Source organism: Ovis canadensis, chromosome X (assembly GCF_042477335.2).
Source record: "Ovis canadensis isolate MfBH-ARS-UI-01 breed Bighorn chromosome X, ARS-UI_OviCan_v2, whole genome shotgun sequence".
Lineage (NCBI taxonomy): Eukaryota > Metazoa > Chordata > Mammalia > Artiodactyla > Bovidae > Ovis > Ovis canadensis.
The window spans coordinates 130,470,785-130,492,519 of NC_091727.1; the positions used below are offsets into that span (position 1 = coordinate 130,470,785).

Here is a 21,735-nt window from a genome sequence, read left to right on the forward strand (position 1 = left end):
TTCCCCATTGTGTATTCTTGCCCCACCCCCCTGCCATTAATCAGTTGACTGTATATGTGTGGATTTATTTCTGGGCTTTATATTCTCTTCTGTTAGTCTACATGTCTATGTTTATGCCAGTATCATACTGTTTTGATTACTATAGATTTGTAACATATTTTGAAATTAAGAAATGTGAGGCCTCCCCAGTTTTGTTCTTTCTTCTCAAGATTGCTTGGCTGTTTAAGGTTCCCCTCTCATTCCTTATGAATCTTAGGGTTGTTTTTGTATTTCTACAAAAAATGTCATTGGGATTTTTATAGGAATTACATTAAATCTATAAACTGATTTGGATAGTATGTGCATTTCAATAATTTATTCTTCCAGTCCATGAACATGAGACATCTTTTCATTTATTTATGTTGTCTTAAATCTCTTTGAGTAGTGTATTGTGGTTTTCAGTATATAAGTCCTTCACTTCCTTGGTTAAGTTTTTTCTTTTTAACTGAAGTATGTTTGACATTATAAAAAAGCTGTGCGTATTTAATGTATGCATTTTGTTGGGTTTGAAGGTACATATACACCATGAAACAATCACCAATACAATGCCCTAAACTTAACCATTACCTCCAGAAATTTCCTCCCTCCAGTTTTTCTTTTGATAAGAACATTTAACATAAGATCTATCCTTTTAACAAAATTTTAATTATCAAATACAGTATTGTTAACTATCTATGCTATGCTATATGATAGAGCTATAGGATTTATTCATGTTGCATATGTAAAACTATATACCCTTTGATGAACACTTCCTTAGTTACCCCTCTTCCTAGCCCCTGGTAAGCGTGATTCTACTCTCTGCTTCTATGAGTTTGACTACTTTAGATTCCTGATATAAGTGGGATCATGTAGTATTTTTTCTTCTGTTTCTGGTTGATTGCACTTAGCAGGTCTTCCAAGTTCACCTCAGTTCAGTTCAGTTCAATTCAGTTCAGTCGCTCAGTCGTGTCCGACTCTTTGTGACCTCATGAATCGCAGCACACCAGCCCTCCCTGTCCATCAACAACTCCCGGAGTTCACTCAGACTCACCTATGTTGCAGCAAATGACAAGATTTTTTTCATTTTTAAGGCTAGATAATATCCTTTTGTATTTATATACCATATTTCCTTTATCCCTTCATCTCGCAACGGACATTTAGATTGTTCCCATGTCTTTGCTTTTGTGAAGAATGCTGCGGTGAATATGGGAATGCAGATTTTTCTTCCAGATTTTTATTCCAGTCCTTTTAGATATATAGCCAAAAGTGGGATTGCTGGATTATATGAGTTCTAGTTTAAATTTTTTAATGATATTCCAACTGTTTTCCATTGTGGTTGTAACAGCTTAAACATTCCCACCAACATTGCATAAGGGATAAAATTTCTCCACATCCTAAATAAAAATTTCTCCACATCCTCACCAGCACATCTCTTTTTTTTTTCGCTTTTGAGTTTCAGGAGTCCCTTATACATTTTGGGCTTCCCACGTGGTGCTATTGGTGAAGAACCCGCCTGCAAATGCAGGAGAAAGAGACACGGATTAGATGTTAACCCTTTATTAGATATATGATTTGAAAATACTTTCTCCCATTTTGTAGGTCCCCCTTTAACTTTACTGATTGTTTTCTTTGCTACGAATATGGGTTTGAGTTAATGACACTTGTCTGTTTGCTTTTGTTCGCTGTGCTTTTGATATCATATCTAACAAATTATTGCCAAGGCCAATGGTCAAGAAGATTTTTCTGTTTTCTTCTAGGAGTTTTGGAGTATCACATCTTATTTTTTAAGTATTTAATATTTTTAGTTGGGTTTTATGTATGGTGTAAGAGAAGCATCTAATTTCATTTTTTGTCCTGGATATCCAGTTTTCCAAACACCATTTATTAAAGAGACTGTTTTTTCCCCATGTGTATTTTTGCCCTCCTTGTCTAACATCAGCTTACCATAAATGTGTGGTTAACTTCTAGGCCCTCTATTCTAGTCCATTGGTCAATATGTACTTTTTTATGCCAGTACCTTACTGTTTTGATTACTGTAGTTTGAAATCAGGATATATGACACATACTACTTTGTTCTTCTTCCTCAAGATTGCTTTGTCTATTCATGGTCTCTTGTGGTTCATATGAATTTTAGGATATTTTTATTTCCATAAAAATCATCATTGGTATTTTGATAAGAATTGCATTGAATCTGTAGATTGCTTTGATTAGTATTATATTTTGACAGTATTAATATTTCTAATCCTTGAGTATGGGATGTCTTTCCATTTATTTCTCTTCATTAATTTCTTTTTTATATATTTTTTTACTGAAATATAGTTAATTTACAATGTTGTGTTAGTTTCTAGTGTATAACAAAGTGATTCAGTTTTATCTATATATAAAACAACTTTTATATTTATATTATATATATATAATTTTTAGGTTATTTTCCATTATGGTTTGTTGCAAGATATCAAATATAGTTTCCTGTGCTGTATAGTAGAATCTTGTTGTTTATCTTTTTTATATATAGTAGTTTCTACCTGCTAATCCCAAACTCCTAGTTTATCCTTCCTCCCTGCCTTTTCTCTTTGATAACCATAAGTTTGTTTTCTATGTCTGTGAGTCTATCTCTGTCTTGTGATTTGTATCATATTTTAGATTCCACATGTAAGTGATATCATATAATATTTTTATTTCTCTATCTGACCTACTTCACCTGCTATGACAATCTCTTGTTCCATCCATGTTGCCACAAATGGTATTATTTCATTATTTTTTATGGCTAAGTAGTATTCCACTGTATGTATTAATATATACCACATCTTCTTCCCATTCATCTGTTGATGGATATTTAGTTTGCTTCCATATCTTGGCTAATATATAAAGTACTACTATGAGCATTGAGGTGCATGTATCTTTTTGAATTAGAGTTTTCTCCAGATGTATGCCCAAGAGTGGGATTGCTGGATCATATGGCAACTCTACTTTTAGTTTTTTAAGGAACCTCTGTAATGTTCTTCATATACACCAATCTACATTCCCACCAACAGTGTAAGAGGATTTTCTTTTCTCTACATACTCCAGCATTTATTATTTGTAGACTTTTTGTTGAAGTCATCCTGACCAGTGACATGATACCATATTGTAGTTTTGATTTGCATTTCTCTAATTAGCAGTGTTGAACATCTTTTCATGTGCTCATTGGCTATCCGTATGTCTTCTTTGGTGAAATATGTATTTAGATCTTCTGCCCATTTTTTGATTGGGTTGTTTTTTTTGTTATTGAGGTTTATGAGCTGCATGTATATGTTTTAAATTAACCCTTTGTTGGCCACATCTTTTGCAAATATTTTCTCCCAGTATGTAGGTTGTCTTTTAGTTTTGTTTATGGTTTCCTTTGCTGTACAAAAGCTTCTAAGTTTGATTAGGTTCCATTTGTTTATTTTTGCTTGTATTTCTATTGCCTTCAGAGACTGACCTAAGAAAACATTGGCACGTTTTATGCCAGAGAATGTTTGCCTGTATTCTCTTCTAGAAGTTTTGTGGTGTCCTGTCTTATATGTAAATCTTAAAGCCATTTTGAGTTTTTTGTGTGTATGGTGTGAGGGGGTGTTCTAACTTTATTGATTTATATATGGCTGTCCAACTTTTCCAACACTACTTGCTGAAGAGACTATCTTTTCTCCATTGTATAGCTTGCCTCCTTTATTGAAGATTAATTGACTGTAGGTGTGTGGGTTTATTTCTGGACGTATTCTGTTCTGTTAATCTAGATGTATGTTTTTGTGCCAGTACCACTCTTTTGATTACTGTAGCTTTCTAATTGTCTGAAGTCTTGGAGAGTTACGCCTTCTGCTTTGTTCTTTATCTTCAGGATTATTTTGCCAATTCTGGGTCTTTTTTTGTTCATCATAAATATTAGACTTATTTTTTCTAGTCTGTGAAAAACATCATGGGTAATTTGATAGGGATGCATTAAACCTGTAGATTGCTTTGGGTACTATGGCCATTTTAACCATATTAATTGTTCCAATCCAAGAATATGGTGTATCTTCCCATTTCTTAAAATCATCTTCTGGTTCTTTTATCAGTGTTTACAGTTTTCAGCATATAAGTCTTTCACTTCCTTGGTCAAATTTTATTCCAAAGTATTTGATTTTTGTGCAATCTTAAAAGGATTATTTTTTTCTATTTTCCCTTTCTGATATTTTTATTGTAAAGAAATGGAACAGGATTCTGTAAGTTAATCTTGTATCCTGCTACTTTGCTGAATTTGCTTATCGATTCTTTTTTTTAATTTAAATTTATTTATTTTAATTGGAGGCTAATTACTTTTCTTATATCTTGCTAATTTGCTGAATTTGCTTAGTAGATTTTGTGTGGAGTCTTTCAGTTCAGTTCAGTTCAGTCGCTCAGTTGTTTCTGACTCTTTGCAACCCCATGAACCACAGTACACCAGGCCTCCCTGTCCATCACCAACTCCCAGAGTTCCCCCAAACCCATGTCCATTGAGTCAGTGATGCCATCCAACCATCTAATTCTCTGTCATTTTCAAATGAGTCAGCTCTTCTCATCAGGTGGCCTAAGTATTGGAGTTTCAGCTTCAACATCAGTGCTACCAGTGAACACCCAGGACTAATCTCCTTTGGGATGGACTGGTTGGATCTCCTTGCAGTCCAAGGGACTCTCAAGAGTCTTCTCCAACACCACAGTTCAAAAACATCTATTCTTCAGTGCTCAGTTTTCTTTGTAGTCCAACTCTCACATCCATACATGACCACTGGGAAAACCATAGCCTTGACTAAACGGACCTTTGTTGGCAAAGTAATGTCTCTGCTTTTCAATATGCTGTCTAGGTTGGTCATAACTTTCCTTCCAATGAGTAAGTTTCTTTCAATTTCATGGCTGCAATCACCATCTGCAGTGATTTTGGAGTCCAGAAAAATAAAGTCAGCCACTGTTTCCCCATCTATTTGCCATGAAATGATGGGCCCCAATGCCATGATCTTAGTTTTCTGAATGTTAAGCTTTAAGGCAACTTTTTCACTCTCCTCTTTCACTTTTATCAAGAGGTTCTTTACTTCTTCCTTAGTGTCTGCTATAAGAGTAGATTCTTTAGGGTTTTCTATATATAGTATGTCATCTGTATATAATGGCAATTTTACCTCTTCTCTTCCATTTTTGGATACCTTTTATTTCCTTTTCTTGTTTTTTTGCTATGGCTAGAATACTATGTTGATTAGAAATGGTAATAGTGGGCATCATTGTCTTGTTCCAGATTTTAATAGGAAGGCTTTCAGCTTTTCACTATTGAGCAATGGCTGTGGGTTTGTCATAAATAGCTTTTACAGTATGTCCCCTACGTGCGAACCTTCAAGTTGCAAACTCTCAAAGATGTGAAAGTGTGTATCATCAATGTCAGGTGGGAGTGAAATTGTAACTTGGCCTCCATCTCCTATTTCTGATGATCCTTCAGCTCTTCCATCTCCCAGCTCTTCTCCCTCCTCCAGTCAGTAACACTTCTTGCCTGTTCACTCAATGCCAGCCCCTATATGCCAGCTATTGTACTGTACTACTGTACTTTTCAAGGTACTGTATTATAATATTAAAGATACCTTCTTTATTTTTTCTGCTTGTTTTTTATGTATTATTTGTGTGAAAAGTATTGTAAACCTATTACAATACAGTACTATATAACCAGTTGTGTTAAGTTGGGTACCTGGGCTAACTTTGTTGGACTTATGAACAAATTGGACTTATAATTGTGCTCTTAGAACAGAACTCATTTGTATGTAGGTGACTTACTGTATTATGTTGAGATATGTTCTCTCTAAACCCACTTTGATAAAGAGTTTTTTTTATCATGAATGGATGCTGAATTTTATCAAATGCTTTTCTGCATCTATTGAGATGACTATGTGAGTTTTATCTTTTCTTACGCTGATGTGATGTATCACACTGAATGATTTACATATGTTGAACCATCCTTATGACCCTGGGATAAATCCTACTTGATCATGGTATATGATCTTTTTTTATGTGTTGTTGGATTTGGTTTGCTAACATTTAGTTAAGGATTTTTTGCATCCGTATTCATCAAAGATGAATGTAATTTTCTTTTTTGGTAGTGTTTTTGTCTGGATTTGGTATCAGAGTAATAGTGGCTTCATAGAATGACTTTGGTAGTATTCCTTCCTCTTCAGTCTTTTGGAAGAGTTTGAGAAGAATCGATATAAGTACTTTGTATGTTTGGTAGAATTCCCCAGTGAAGACATCCAGTCCTGAACTTCTGTTTGCAGGAAGGTTTTTTGTTGTTGTTGTTTTTTAATTACAGATTCTATTTCACTTCTAGTGATTGGTGTGTTCAAACTATCTATTTTTGATTCAGTTTTGGTGGGCTGTATGTTTCTAGAACTTATCCATTTCTTCTAGCTTGTCCAGTTTGTTAGCAAATAACTGTTCATAGTATTCTCATGGTTTCTTTGGCATTTCTGCAATATCAGTTGTTATTTCTCCTCATTTAATTGGGGCCTTCCCTCTTAGTGAGCATGGCCAGAGATTTGTCAATTTTTGTTTACCTTTTCAATTCTTGTTTTCATTCATTTTTTTTCTATTTTTATCTCTATTTTATTAATTTCCTCCCTGATTTTTATTATTTACTTCCTTCTGTTGACTTTAGATTGTTCTTTTTCTAATTCTTTTAGATGGTAGTTTAGGTTGTTTATTTGATATTTTTCTTGTTTTTTTTTTTTGTTTGTTTTTTTGTTTTTTTTTTTTAGGAATACCTTTATCACTATGAAGTTCCCTCTTTGGACTACCTTTTCTGCAATGGGTTGAGTTTTCATTGTCATTTGTCTCAAGATATTTTTTAATTTCCTCTTTGATTACACTGTTAACCTATTAGTTTCTTTAGTAGCATGTTGTTATGTTTCCATGTAATCTTTTTTCCTCATTTCTCTTTCTGTGGCTGATTTCTAGTTTCATGCTATTGTAGTCAAAAAGATGCTTGAAATAATCCTTGGCCTCTTTAATTTCTTGAGGCCTATTTTGTGTCCTAGTTTGTGGGCTATTACAGAGAGTATTTTATGTGCACTTGAAAAGAATGTGTATTCTGGGTTTATTTTTAACTTAATGTCCTGAAAATAGCAATTAAGTCTAGCTATTCTATTGTGTCATTTAGTATCTCTGTTGCCTTACTGATTTTCTGTCTGGAAGATCTGTCCATTGATGTCTATTGAAATGATTTGTGATTTTTATCCTTCATTCTATTAATATGCTATATGATATTGATTGATTTTCATATGTTGAACCATCCTTGCACCCAGGGATAAATCACATTTGGCCATGATCCTTTTAATGTGCTTTTAAATTCAGTTTACTACTTTTCTGTTAAGAATTTTTACATGTATATTCATCACAGATATTAGCCTATAGTTTTCATTTCTTATAATATCTTTTTCTGTTTTGGGTCATGTTAATGCTGGCCTGATAAAATTAGTTTGGGAGTGTTCCTGCCTCTTCAAATTTTTGGAAGAATTTTAGGAGGATTGGTATTAATTCTTTAAATATTTGGTAGAATTCACCTGTGAAGCCGTCTGGTCCTGGGCTTATCTTTGTTGGGAGATTTTTGATTACTGAATAATTGTATTGCTAGTTATAAGTTTATTCAGATTTTCTGTTTCTTCATGATTTCATCTTGGTAGGTTTATGTTTCTAGGAATTTATCGTTTTCTCTAGATTATCCAATTTGTTGGCATATAATTGTCAGAGTAGTCTCTCATAATCCTTTTTTATTTCTGTGGCATCAGTTGTAAAGTCTCCTCTTTCACTTCGAATTTTATATGAGTCTTCTCTTTTTTCTTAGCCTAGCTAAAAGTAGTCAATTTGGTTGATCTTTTTAAAAAACAGCTCTTAGTTTGGTTGATTTTTTTCTATTATTTTCCTAATCTCTATTTCAGTTATTTCTGTGTAATCTTTATCATTTCTGTCCAATAACTTTGAGCTTAGTTTGGGGTTTTTTTCCTAGCTCCTTGAAATGCAAAGTAGTTTGAGAGCTTTCCCCTTGTTTATTATAGGCATTTAATGCTATATACTTCCTTTTTAGTATTGACCTAGTTGCATTCCATAAATTTTGGTATGTTGTAGTTTCATATTCCTTTGTATCAAGGTATTTTCTAATTTACCTTTTGATTTCTTCTTTGACCCATTGGTTGGTCTACATTATGTTGTTTAGTTTCCACATATTTGTGAATTTTCTAGTTTTTCTTTTGCTACTGAAAGTGAGGTTTGAAATCTCCTACTAGTGTTGTGTTGCTATTTATAGCCCCCTTCAGTTTTCTCAATGTTTGCTCATATATTTAAGTGCTCTGATATTGTGTGCATATATATTTATAGTCATTATATCTTCCTGGTAAACTGACCCTTTTATCATTATATAATGTCCTTTTTTGTCTCTTTTGAAAAATTTTGACTTAAAGTCTATTTTATCTTGCTTAAACATGGCCAACCTTATTCTTTTTTGGTTGCAATTTGTGTGGAATTTCTCTTTTTATCCTTTCTTTTCCAGCCTGTGTATGGCCTTAAATCTAAAGTGAGTTTCTTGTAGACAGCACTTAGTCACATTTTGTTTTTTGTTTGTTTAACCACTCTATGTCTTTGACTAGGGAGTTTAATCCATTTATATGTAAAGTAATTATTGATAGAGAGGATTTACTATTGCCATTTATTAGTTGTTTTCTTTTTATAGCCCTTGTTGCTAATATTTTGGTAGTGACTTGCCTTTTTCCTTTCTCATTTTGTGTGCCTTCTATAGGTATTTTGACTATGATTACACAAGTACTTACTTAAAACACCTTGTAATAATCTATTTTAAGCCAGTGAGAACTTAAGTTACATCACATTTAAGAGCTCTTTTTGTTTATTTTCTTGAATGTTTCTTTTTAAAGAGAGCATTTCATTCCTAATAGATGGAATATTTTCTCTTCTTTCTCTGAGGATATTAGTGATGGCTCTTTGAAGGTTTTTTTTTCCTCCTTGCATAGTTTCTGTTTTCTCCCACTTGCTTTTATTTATTTTTTTTGTTCTGTCTCTTTCACATTAGTTGCTTTTCTCAGATGCCTGATAATTTCTGCTCGTATTTATGAGTAGGAGCCAAAAACGGGTTGGAAGCTCTGATCAAATGAGTGATCCTTATTGAATTTAAGCTTCTCTTAAAGTCATCTGGCTCGTTCATTTGTTGGAGAAATTCCCCATTCTAAATCAGCATTTTTAGACCTTTCCTTTTGGGGCTGATTAGATTTCCCAGAGAAGACTTCAGAACTCTCACTTGGGGAGGGTACCACCAGCATTGTAGGAGCCAAATGAAGGAAAGTGTTTTGGATATCCCCATCATTCAGAATACAGCATTTCTCTTAAAGCCTAGTTTTCAGGAACAGTGTTCACATCCTCAATGGTGTCTAACATTCCCCATGTTCAGAGAATGAACCTCCAGTATACAGCAGGATTGGGAGTGGTCTTTACCCAGTAGCATTTTGTAGGGGAGAGTGTTTAAAGATATAATCTAATTTTTTAAGGAACTTTTAACATACCTACCTTATCTTAACTCCAGCTGTTTATATCCATTTCCAGAGACACTAGAATATATCAGTTCCTTAAATGTTTCAGGATTCTTAGATGTAGATTGGGTTAGTTCTTGGTTTCCCCACTGCTGATTTAAGATTCAGCTTTCTCGAGTATGCTTGTTCAGTTATTTTACAGCTTCCAGAATATTGTTGCTATTGCCTCATTTCCTTGTTCTTCCTTACTTTTTTTTAAAAGTCCCTATAGTTTTAAAGTTTTTTGGAGGGATTGAAATTAGATGCATGTATTCAATGCACCACCTTTATCTGAAACTAAGTCCTTCCACAATGAAATAGTTAGTTGCCTTATCTCCCTAATGTGATATTTCTGTTGATCCTTGGTTTGTATTAGGTGTTATACCTGAAGAACCTTAGCCCTCGGGTGACTGAAAGAGATCTAGTCTCATTATTCGCTCGGTTCCAGGAAAAGAAAGGACCTCCAATTCAATTCCGAATGATGACTGGACGAATGAGGGGACAGGCTTTTATCACTTTTCCCAGTAAGTAGCTTCATCTGGATAATTACTCAGTTATGGCTGAGTCACTAATAAGTTCATTAGCAACTACATATGCCCTTTTTAATTTAAATATAGCCCACAAAAGAAGCACGTAAGAGGAAGGGAATTAAGGAAAACATGTTCTTTTTTTTTTCTATTCTCCCTGCTGTGTTTCCTCTCCTTATTTGACAGTGCACCACCACCTTACACCATTGTCCTCTCTTTTCCCCAGTCTTGGCACTTCCTACTCACTGTATCAAAATTTGCCTTCCCTCTGCTAAAAGTAATATTTTTAGTCCAAATTATAATTACATTAATTGTTAATATATTGATATTCTTATCAGAACACATAGTTACATTATGCTCTATTCCTTTGGGAGTAAGACTGCAAGCTATTGTGATATTATGCTATATTATGCTAATTTATTAGTAATTCATAATTAACTAGTGGGTGATATATTGTTCAATTGTTGTTTGCATCCTAATACATGACTTCAGTATTCTAAACCGTAGGGAAGATTAATATAGGCATGTCTCAGGGATACTGCAGATTCAATTCCAGACTACTGCAATAAGGTGAATTATCTCAATAAAGTGACTTGCATGAATTTTTTGTTTTCCTAGTACATATAAAAGTTATTATTACACTATCAGATGCAGATTATCACCATAGACTGGGAGAAAGGGTGCATGTATGCATGCGCTGTCACTCAGTTGTGTCTGACTCTTGGCAACCCCATGGACTGTAGCCCACCAAGCTCCTCTCTCCATGGAATTTTCCAGGCAAGAATAGTGGAATGGGTTGCCATTTCCTCCTCCATGGGATCTTCCCAATGCAAGGATCAAACCCACGTCTCCTGTATCTCCTGCAGGCAGATTCTTTACCTCTGAGCCACCTGGGAAGCCTTGTGTTTATACTATACTGTAGTATATTAAGTGAGCAGTAGCATTTTGTCCAAAAAACAATGTACATACCTTAATTTAAAAATACTTTCTTAGTAAAAAAATACTATCATCTAACAGTTCGGGGTTGCTAAAACCCTTCAATTTGGAAAAAACACATTATCTGCAAAGCATAATAAAACAAAGTGTAATTAAACAAGTTGTATCTCTATAGGAATTCCAGTTTCTATGACAGACCAGACTATCTTTCTTTTTTGGTGGAGGCTAGGTAGGAACTGTGCCTTTTATTATCCCTAAACTATCATAATTTATATATTGCATAGTAATGTATTTAAAGGCGAGTGCTTTTGCACATGAGCAATGCCAAATTCCCCTGCAGTCTTCTTATACAGCATTGTACCATCTTTCTTATCTCATTGAACGTTTTTGGATCCTCAGCTCTAGTGATTTTCAGTCTTTTCAAGTGTAAGAACCCTTTTAAACTTAAAATATTAATTCATGTACCCCCATCTAATATGATCCATTAGTTGAAAAATATATAATAAAAAGGCTTTATACACTAAGTACTTTTAAATAAATAGCTGTTTTACTAGTTATGAATATATTTGAAAATTTGTAGAGCATACATATAAGACATAAATTGGTTCAATCTAAAACCATTGCTTGTCTACTTAGAATTTGACAGACTCTGGGCAATAAGTCCATTCCTTCCTAATTTCCCACATCTAGACTCTGAGACCCATAAATTAAATCCTCCTGCTATACCCTATATACTCTTACACCTCAAGCTTCCATATGCCTACAGGGATTCTTAAACTTATCCAAATGAGGGCTCTGACAACCACTCTCTAATCAAAAGGAAAAGTATTAATAGGAAAATGTCCCCAGTACCATAATAACTTCTTTTGTGTTTTCTATTTTGAAAATTATTTCATTCTCTTAGCACCTATAATGTGTTATCTAAGATATAGATTTGTGTATTATTAGATATGGCTTAGCCCTCTTTAGCACACTGTCTGTATCCTTGTTTTGTTTCGTTTTGTTTTTTTTTTTTTACCTATATCCTTGAATTAGGAGACACTCTCAAGCATCCTTTTTAAGATTCTATTGTAATTATTCTTAGCCATTAGTTTAATCTTGCTGAGTTATACAAATTTGGGATTGTGGAAAACACAATAAACTCAAATAACTACATGGCCTTATAACCTACATTGTACTCCAAGGCAAAACAACATAAACTAGACTTGGAATAAAATTGAATTATTAAGCCATACATAAACTGGTGGTTTTTCTTTCTCTTTTAGATACAGAAATAGCATGGCAAGCATTGCGTCTAGTAAATGGATATAAGCTACGTGGGAAAATATTGGTGATAGAATTTGGAAAGAACAAAAAGCAACGGCCGGATCTCCAGGCTGCTTCCTTAATATCATCCACTACAGATAATACTACTGAAATCAGTGGCAGTTAGAAGATACAAAAACTGTGAGTCCCAGGAGGTCTTTTTTACATCAGAATTTAGGATCTAGGGTTTGTGTATAGATAGCAGTTTGTTTGGAATTGAAGAAGAGAAACTGAGGGAGAGAAAGCAAAATTAAGACAATCCCTTTCAGCTTTTGGAAAGCATTGGCAGAATACATTTTCTATAATCAAAGATTATCTAGGATAGACAATATAATATAGAGTATAGAGGGTTGGGTATAAAGAGTATCATTTTCTCAGGATAAATTACAGTAGATTACTTCCAAGGATTTTTTAAATCATTGTAATTTATATGAGGTCTTATATATTTGTCCCTAGAGATGACATTCTTTCTAAGACTGCCTCATATATATATATATATATATATATATATATAACTTAAAAAAACTAATTAAATATCTAGAGCCCACTTGTCCCTAATTTTATTCACCTAGTAAATAAGTGACCAGGGGCCTAAACATTGGCAAATGCTGTTGAATTAGACCTTCAGCAGTAACAGTAGGTAGTTTTCATAGGTTAGTCAGCAAATACTTAATGCACACTTCCCTATTAAGTTATCAGTATCTTCAAAAAGCTATTCATTTTTTCTAATGAAAGAATTTAGATAAAAACATTAATGTTCTCACAATTATTTACACTAGCTACCATTGAATAATGATTGAATTCAAAGCAATAAGCATTGAATCATTGTCAGTACATGTTAGGGATTAAATATATGAATTTTAGAAGAGGAACATACTAGCAAAGAATACCAAAGGAGGGTAGAAAGAAAGAGCTTTCTAGAAGAGAGGCAGCCAGCCCCAAGTCCCCCAGTTGTTTGTTTATAGTTGCTGGAGAATAGAAAAATGACATGATATAGAGGAAGTAGTATAAACTTTGAAATCAGACCTGTTTGAACTCCACAGCCATATTTAACCACTCTATGACTTTGGCAAGTCATTAAATCTGAGCCTCAATTTTTTTCATCTATAAAAATGAGGATAGTAATATTACTTCATTGGGTTGTGATGATTAAATGTGATCGTATCCAGGATGAAGATCAGAAAGAAAAAAGAATGAAAACATAACAGAGTATACAACCATTAAGCACTCTTATGTACTTATAATGGGAATATCAGAGAAAGAAAGGAGCAGAAAAAAATATTCCAATAAATAATGGCTGTAAACACCTCAAATTTGATAAGAAACATTATCTACACATCCAAGAGATCTCAATGAATTGCAATAAAATAAACAAGAAATCCACAAACACACCACAATAAGAATGCTAAAACCCAAAGATGAAACTTTGAAAGCAAAATGAGATAGATGAAGCATCATTTACAAGGAAACTTCAATAACAGATGACTTCTCATCAGAAACAAAGGAGGTGGCAGTGGGAAAACTTACTCAAAGTGATGAAATGAAAAAGAACTATCAACATAGATTCCATATTCAATAAAACTGTTTTTCAAGAATGAAGATGAAATAAAGACATTCCCACACAGTCAAAAACTGGAAGAATATGTTGCTGTCAGACCTAACTAGCAGGAAATATCAAAGGAAGTTCTTCAGGTAGAAAGCAGGTGACCTCAGACAGTAATTTGAATCTGCACATACAAAAAATTAGCACTGGTAAAGGTAATTGTGTAATTATAAAAGATAGTCAAAATACATTTTTCTTTCTTAATTGATTTTAAAAGCTATTTTATCAAGCAATATATATGTAATTGCATTATTAGATCTATTACATATAAAACTAGTATATTTACCAATAGCAAGACAAAGGTAGAAACAAAGCTGTATTGAATTAATGACTCCAGGTGGTAACTCAAATCCATAGGAACAAATGAAAGAAACAAGAAATAGGCAATAAGAAGGTTAATATAAAAAATCTATAAATAATATGCTTGCTCTTTCTTCTGTCAGCTTCTTTAAAAGACATAAAATTATACTAAGTAATAAGTATAATGACATATTAATGGGTTTATATCATGTAGAGATAACACTACTAACAATAATATCATGAAAAATGAGAAAAGGAATAGGTTTACATAGGAATAAGGTTTTTATATCTCATTGGAATTTAGTTAGTATATAGCTAAAGCCAGTTAAGATGTGTATGGTAAACCCTAGAGCAACCACTAACAAAATAGCTAAAAATATTTAGTAAAAATATTAAATACACTTAAATGTCTTATTAGAAAATGTCTAATGCAAAAGAAAGTAAAAAGGAATGGAGAAATAAAAACTTGAGACATAAGTATGAATGGATTAAACAATCTAGTCAAAAGGCAGAGATCATCAAATGGGAAAAACAAACAAGACTTACCTCTATGCTATTTATTGTAGTCACACTTTAGATTCAAAGATACAGATTGAAGGTTAAAGGATAGAAATACAGGCAAATGGCAATTATAAGAAAGCTGGAGTGGCTATACTATTATCTAAAGTCTATTTAAACTGAGCTTTAAAGCAAAAAAATTGTTGTAGATAGTGACATCTATTATAAACACATATGCATCTAACAACAGAGTACCAAAATACATGAATCAAAAGCTGAAATGAATGGAGAAATATAAAAGTATACAACAAAAAGTGGGGGATTAAGTATCCCATTTTCATTAATAACTAGACAGGATTATGAACAAAGGAATAGAAGACTTGAATAATGCTATAAATCAACTAGACCTTAAAGATACTTATAGAACACTTCACCTAACAAGAGCAGAACACACATTCTTCTCAAATACACATGAAACATATCCAGGATGGGCCATATCACATTTTGTTGTTGTTGTTCAGTCACTCATTCTTGCCCAACTCTTTGCAACCCCATGGACTGTAACACACCAGACATCCCTGTCATTCTCTGTCTCCCAGAATTTGCTCAAATACATGCCCATTGAGTCAGTGATGCCATCCAACCATCTCATCCTCTGTGACCCACTTCTCCTCCTGCCCTCAATCTTTCCCATCATCAGGGTCTTTTCAAATGAGTTGGTTCTTCACATCAGGTGGCCAAAGTGTTGGAGCTTCAGCATCAGTTCTTCCAATGAATATTCAGGGTTGATTTCCTTTAGGATTGACTGATTCGATATCCTTGTAGTCCAAGGGACTTGCAAGAGTCTTCTGCAGCACCACGGTTTGAAAGCATCTGTTCTTCAGCACTCAGCCTTCTTTATGGTCCAGCTCTCACATCCAAACATGACTACTAGAAAAATCATAGCTGTATCACATACCATAAAATAAATCACGGTAAATTAAAGTGGATCAAACTATGCAAAGTATGTTCTCTGACCACATACAATGAAACTTCTGTTAGAAATCAATAACAGAAAGTCAGGAGACACAAATAGGAATTAGATACACTCTTAAATGACCAATATGTCAAAGAAGGAATTACAAGGTTAATTTGAGATGAGTGAAAGTAAACATCAGTTCAGTTCAGTTCAGTCGCTCAGTCGTGTCCGACTCTTTGCGACCCCATGAATCGCAGCACGCCAGGCCTCCCTGTCCATCACCATCTCCCAGAGTTCACTCAGATTCACGTCCATCGAGTCAGTGATGCCATCCAGCCATCTCATCCTCTGTCGTCCCCTTCTCCTCCTGCCCCCAATCCCTCCCAGCATCAGAGTCTTTTCCAATGAGTCAACTCTTTGCACGAGGTGGCCAAAGTACTGGATTTCAGCTTTAGCATCAGTCCTTCCAAAGAACACCCAGGACGGATCTCCTTCAGAATGGACTGGTTGGATCTCCTTGCAGTCCAAGGGACTCTCAAAAGTCTTCTCCAACACCACAGTTCAAAAGCATCAATTCTTCAGCGCTCAGCCTTCTTCACAGTCCAACTCTCAACATCCATACACAACCACAGGAAAAACCATAGCCTTGACTAGACGGACCTTAGTCGGCAAAGTAATGTCTCTGCTTTTGAATATACTATCTAGGTTGGTGATAACTTTTCTTCCAAGGAGTAAGCGTCTTAATTTCATGGCTGCAGTCACCATCTGCAGTGATTTTGGAGCCCCCAAAAAATAAAGTCTGACACTGTTTCCACTGTTTCCCCATCTATTTCCCATGAAGTGATGGGACTGGTTGCCATGATCTTCGTTTTCTGAATGTTGAACTTTAAGCCAACTTTTTCACTCTCCTCTTTCACTTTCATCAAGAGGCTTTTTAGTTCCTCTTCACTTTCTGCCATAAGGGTGGTGTCATCTGCATATCTGAGGTTATTGATATTTCTCCCAGCAATCTTGATTCCAGCTTGTGTTTCTTCCAGTCCAGCGTTTCTCATGATGTACTCTGCATAGACGTTAAATAAGCAAGGTGACAATATACAGCCTTGACGTACTCCTTTTCCTACTTGGAACAAGTCTGTTGTTCCATGTCCAGTTCTAACTGTTGCTTCCTGACCTGCATACAGATTTCTCAAGAGGAAGGTCAGGTGGTCTGATATTCCCATCTCTTTCAGAATTTTCCACAGTTGATTGTGATCCACACAGCCAAAGGCTTTGGCATAGTCAATAAAGCAGAAATAGATGTGTTTCTGGAACTCTCTTGGTTTTTCCATGATCCAGCGGATGTTGGCAATTTGATCTCTGGTTCCTCTGCCTTCTCTAAAACCAGCTTGAACATCAGGACGTTCACGGTTCACGTATTGCTGAAGCCTGGCTTGGAGAATTTTGAGCATTACTTTACTAGCTTGTGAGATGAGTGCAATTGTGCGGTAGTTTGAGCATTCTTTGGCATTGCCTTTCTTTGGGATTGGAATGAAAACTGATCTTTTCCAGTCCTGTGGCCACTGCTGAGTTTTCCAAATTTGCTGGCATATTGAGTGCAGCACTTTCACAGCATCATCTTTCAGGATTTGAAACAGCTCAACTGGAATTCCATCACCTCCACTAACTTTGTTCGTAGTGATGCTTTCTAAGACCCACTTGACTTCACATTCCAGGATGTCTGGCTCTAGATGAGTGATCACACCATCGTGATTATCTGGATCGTGAAGATCTTTTTTGTACAGTTCTTCTGTGTATTCTTGCCACCTCTTCTTAATATCTTCTGCTTCTTGTTAGGTCCATACCATTTTTGTCCATTATCGAGCCCATCTTTGCATGAAATGTTCCCTTGGTATCTCTAATTTTCTTGAAGAGATCTCTAGTCTTTCCCATTCTGTTCTTTTCCTCTGTTTCTAAAACTTATGGAATGTACCTAAAGCAATGCTTGGAGAAAACTTTATAAGTGTAAATGCTTGTAATTAAAAAGAAGAAATATCACATATCAATAACCTCACTTTGTACAAAGAGAAGAAAACTAGCTAGAAAAAGCAGAAGGAAGGAAATATGAAAGATTAGATAAGTAAATGGCATAGAGAATAAAAAGTTAATGAAACCAGAAGTTGGCTCTATGTAAAGACCAACAAAATTTAAAAAAAAAGACTCAAATTGCTAGGATCAGAAATGAAGGAGGGAAACATTACTACAAATCTTATAGAAATTTAAAGAAAATTATGAAGGAACATCATGAACAATTTTATGCCAATAGATTAGATAACTTATTTGTAATACATTCCTAGAAAGACACAAATTACTGAAACCAATTGTTGAGAAAGGGAGAACAAAGAACTCTGAAAATACCTATAATAAGAGGTTAATTAAAACTTTTTAAGTACCCAAAAAGAAAAGCATAAACATAAATGGATTCTCAGATTAATTCTCACAAACATTAAAGAAGAATTAATACAAATTCTTCAAAAATTCTTCCAAAAAGTAGAAGAGGAGTGAACATATCTGGTAAATATGCTATAATATGAAAGGATGCTGAAAACATGCTAAATGAAAGCAGCTATTCCAAAAGACTGTATATTATATGATTCCAAATATATAGTGACAGAAAGTAGATTGGTGGTTGCTTAGGGCTGGGGGCAATAGCTGAAGTGTATAGGGTTTCTTTAGGACTTGATGAAAATGTTCTAAAATTGATTGTGATGATGATTGTACAACTTGTTTATTATAGTACAAACCATGAATTATATACTTTAAATGGGTGAATTTGATGATATCCAAATTATATTTTAATAAAGTCACACACACAGAAATAGTGGGTACAACCTAAATGTCCATCAATGTGAGAATGGATAAATTATGATGCATCCATTTAGTGGAATACTATACAGCTGTTAAAATAATGGAGGTATATCTATTAATGCATTCTGATCTGTATAGTGTCTAGGATTTTGTAATAAGTTAAAAAGTAATATATATGTATCTGTGAATACTTTTTTATAAACAAAAGCATTTGTATATATATGATATATGTATATATAGATATTTCTGAATAAACTTAGGAAAAACCTGGGAAATATACATACCAAATTATAAACCTTTCAGAGATGTGATTGGATAGACTGAAAAGGGACTTTTGCTTTATAAAATTTTTAAAGTGTGATTTGGGCTAATTTTTACTTTTTTCAGTGTTTTTTAATAAAGAAAAATTTAATACTCTGCCAATGACTTGCATTCCAGAATATTTGTCAGGCCTGCTCTGAGGATATCATCTAACTATACTCAGGAAAAACATCTATTCCTTTGATAAACTGCTCACTTTGGATTAACTCCAATTTTAAATATAAAGGACAAGAAGTAAGTTATCCTGGTATAACCTTTTGCACACGTTACCCAGGAGCATACTTCTAAGGAGGACTTTTCAGAAGAAACTTCTTCCTGTTGTATAAAATCTCACCTCTGCCCTTTACTAGACCTACAGACCATTAACAATAAGGGAAAATATAAACAGGGAATGTCCCTCAACTGGTGTGTAGATAAACTGTGGTATACCCATACAAGGGAATCCTACTCAGCAATAAAAACTATGATGAGCTATATGATATATGCAACAGCTTGGATAGAGTTCAAATGCATTTTGCTAAGTAAAAGGGCCAAACTCAAAAGGCTACTTACTGTTAGATTCCATTTATATAACATTCTGAAAAGGACAAAACTGTGGGAACAGAACAAGTCAGTGGATGATGGGTTAAAAATAAAGAGACTGATTACAAAATGGTAGCACAAGGAATTTGTTTAATAATGGAAATTTTCTGTATCTTGATTATAATTACATGAGTGTATGCATTTGTGATAACTCCTAGAATTGTACACCAGAATGGATGAATTTTACTGTATGTAAATGTTCAAATAAATGTAACTTTTAATGGAGGAAAGAAAGTTTCTTAAAATCATTTCCATAAAATATTATTCCTATTCTGTTTTTGTATTACTATTGAAAACTTAAAGCCACTTGACTACTATTCCTTATTTTCTGCCTACAGGTCAGCAGAAATCATTTTTAAAAATCTATATACACATAAACACACTAACCCACCATAAAAAAAAAATCAAAGGTCAAACTGGGAAATAATTTGCCACACACAAAAGCTAATTTCTTCAATATAGAATTCATATAGTTTTCTTAGTATACTAAAGTTAGTAATCCAATTAAAAAGTGGGTAAACAAAAAGAAAATTTATAGAGAAACAAATATAAATGATAAACAGAAAATTTAGAATGTTCAGAGTACTAATACAAATTAGGACAATTAGCTCTCTTTTTTGTTTTTTGTTGTTGTTTTGGCCATGCCGTGTGGCTTGTGGGATCTTAGTTCCCCAACTAGGGATTGAACCTGGGCCCTCCACTGTGAAAGCACGGAATCCTAACTACTAGACTGCCAGGAAATTTACAATTAGCTCTTTTTTAAAAAGCCTTTTTCGATTTATAGAAAAGTCAAATAGCAAAAGAGTTCCCATACATCCTTCACTTAGCTCCCCCAATGTTAACATCTTACATAACCATAGAAAAGTTAACTAAGAAAATAATATTGATGCAGTAATATTAACTAATGTGCAGACCTTATTTGATTTTTTCCATCTGTCCAACTAATGTCATTTTATGATCTAGGATCTCACATTGCACTTTGTTATCGTGTATCCTTAATCTGTTCCTAACTGTGACAGTTCTCATTGGTCAGTTATTTTGTAGAATGTCCCTAATTGGGGTTTCTCTGATATTTTGTCATGATTAGATTGATGTTATGCATATTTGGTAAGGATACCACAGAAATGATGTTATGTCCTTTTTAGTACCAGTATCACTCTGATATCTGATGCTGACATGTCTTAATACTGGTGACATGTAACCTTGATCACCTGGTTAAGGTAATGTCTGCTATACTTCACTGTAAAGTTAATATTTTCCTCATTAGAATTAATAAATACCTTATAGGAAGATATATTGAAACCATTCAAACATTGTTTTCTCATTGAGAGGGTAACAGGCAGGAAGGCCAGGGGTCTCAAAATGGAGGAAATAGCCTGCAAGTGTCAGACATTTTTATCTCTCTTAAGCGACAGGAGGCGGAGAAGGCAATAGCACCCCATTCCAGTACTCTTGCCTGGAAAATCTCATAGATGAAGGAGCCTGGTAGGCTGCAGCCCATGGGGTCGCTAAGAGTCGAACACAACTGAATGACTTCACTTTCACTTTTCACTTTCATGCATTGGAGAAGGAAATTGCAACCCACTCCAGTGTTCTTGCCTGGAGAGTCCGTCCCAGTGATGGCGGAGCCTGGTGGGCTGCCATCTATGGGGTCACCCAGAGTCGGACACAACTGATGTGACTTAGCAGCAGCAGCAGCAGCAAGTGTCAGGAGGAAACAAACTAGTGATATTTTTTTCTTCTCTATACAAATTTAAAAGGAGGTTTCTCTTAAAATACTGTGTTGCCATAATGACACCTGGTTTCACCTGAAGTTAACTATTATCGAACCTTGAGATAACCAATGCATTTTCCTTATGGACATGTTTGCCTTAAGCTATGTTAATGTACTATGCATTTACCCCAAACTCTGTCTTCAAGTTGATTCCACCTAATGGCTCAGAACCTACTTGACAAACCAGTATGTTATACTCAGATATTGTTCCCCTAATCTTTGTAAACAAAACTATTTGTATGGTGATCTGCCCTTCTACAAGATTCAAGTTAATCATCTTATGGCCCAGGATGAACCATTGGATGCCAAGATTATCCCAAAATGCATCTTATGGGTGAGGGGCCTGGTGCCATTCTGAGTTTTAAGACATTCCTTTCTTTCATTAACAGACTGCTAGTGACTATATAACATCCAGCTGAAGACTAGCAGGGGGGTACTCCTTCTGTCCCCTTCTGATGCCTATGTCAGAAGCTTTCTCTATCTCCTTTATA

General features: G+C 34.5%; 1 protein-coding gene across 5 annotated transcripts in view; it reads left to right on the top strand.

Moving 5' to 3' along the window:
• RBM41 (RNA binding motif protein 41) overlaps window positions 1-19,704 on the top strand; it is a 75,616-nt gene extending 55,912 nt beyond the window's left edge. For 2 of the 5 annotated variants that reach the window (XM_070292160.1, XM_070292164.1), the window contains 3 exons: window positions 9,973-10,120; window positions 12,325-12,505; window positions 19,006-19,704. In XM_070292160.1, coding sequence (XP_070148261.1) covers window positions 9,973-10,120; window positions 12,325-12,491 — 315 coding nt within the window. In that variant the 3' untranslated portion in view covers window positions 12,492-12,505; window positions 19,006-19,704. Of the gene's footprint in view, window positions 1-9,972; window positions 10,121-12,324; window positions 12,506-13,533; window positions 14,715-19,005 lie in introns of those variants that run through there. The other 3 variants (XM_070292161.1, XM_070292163.1, XM_070292162.1) reach the window with 2 other exon arrangements.
• The last annotated feature ends 2,031 nt before the right edge of the window (window positions 19,705-21,735 follow it).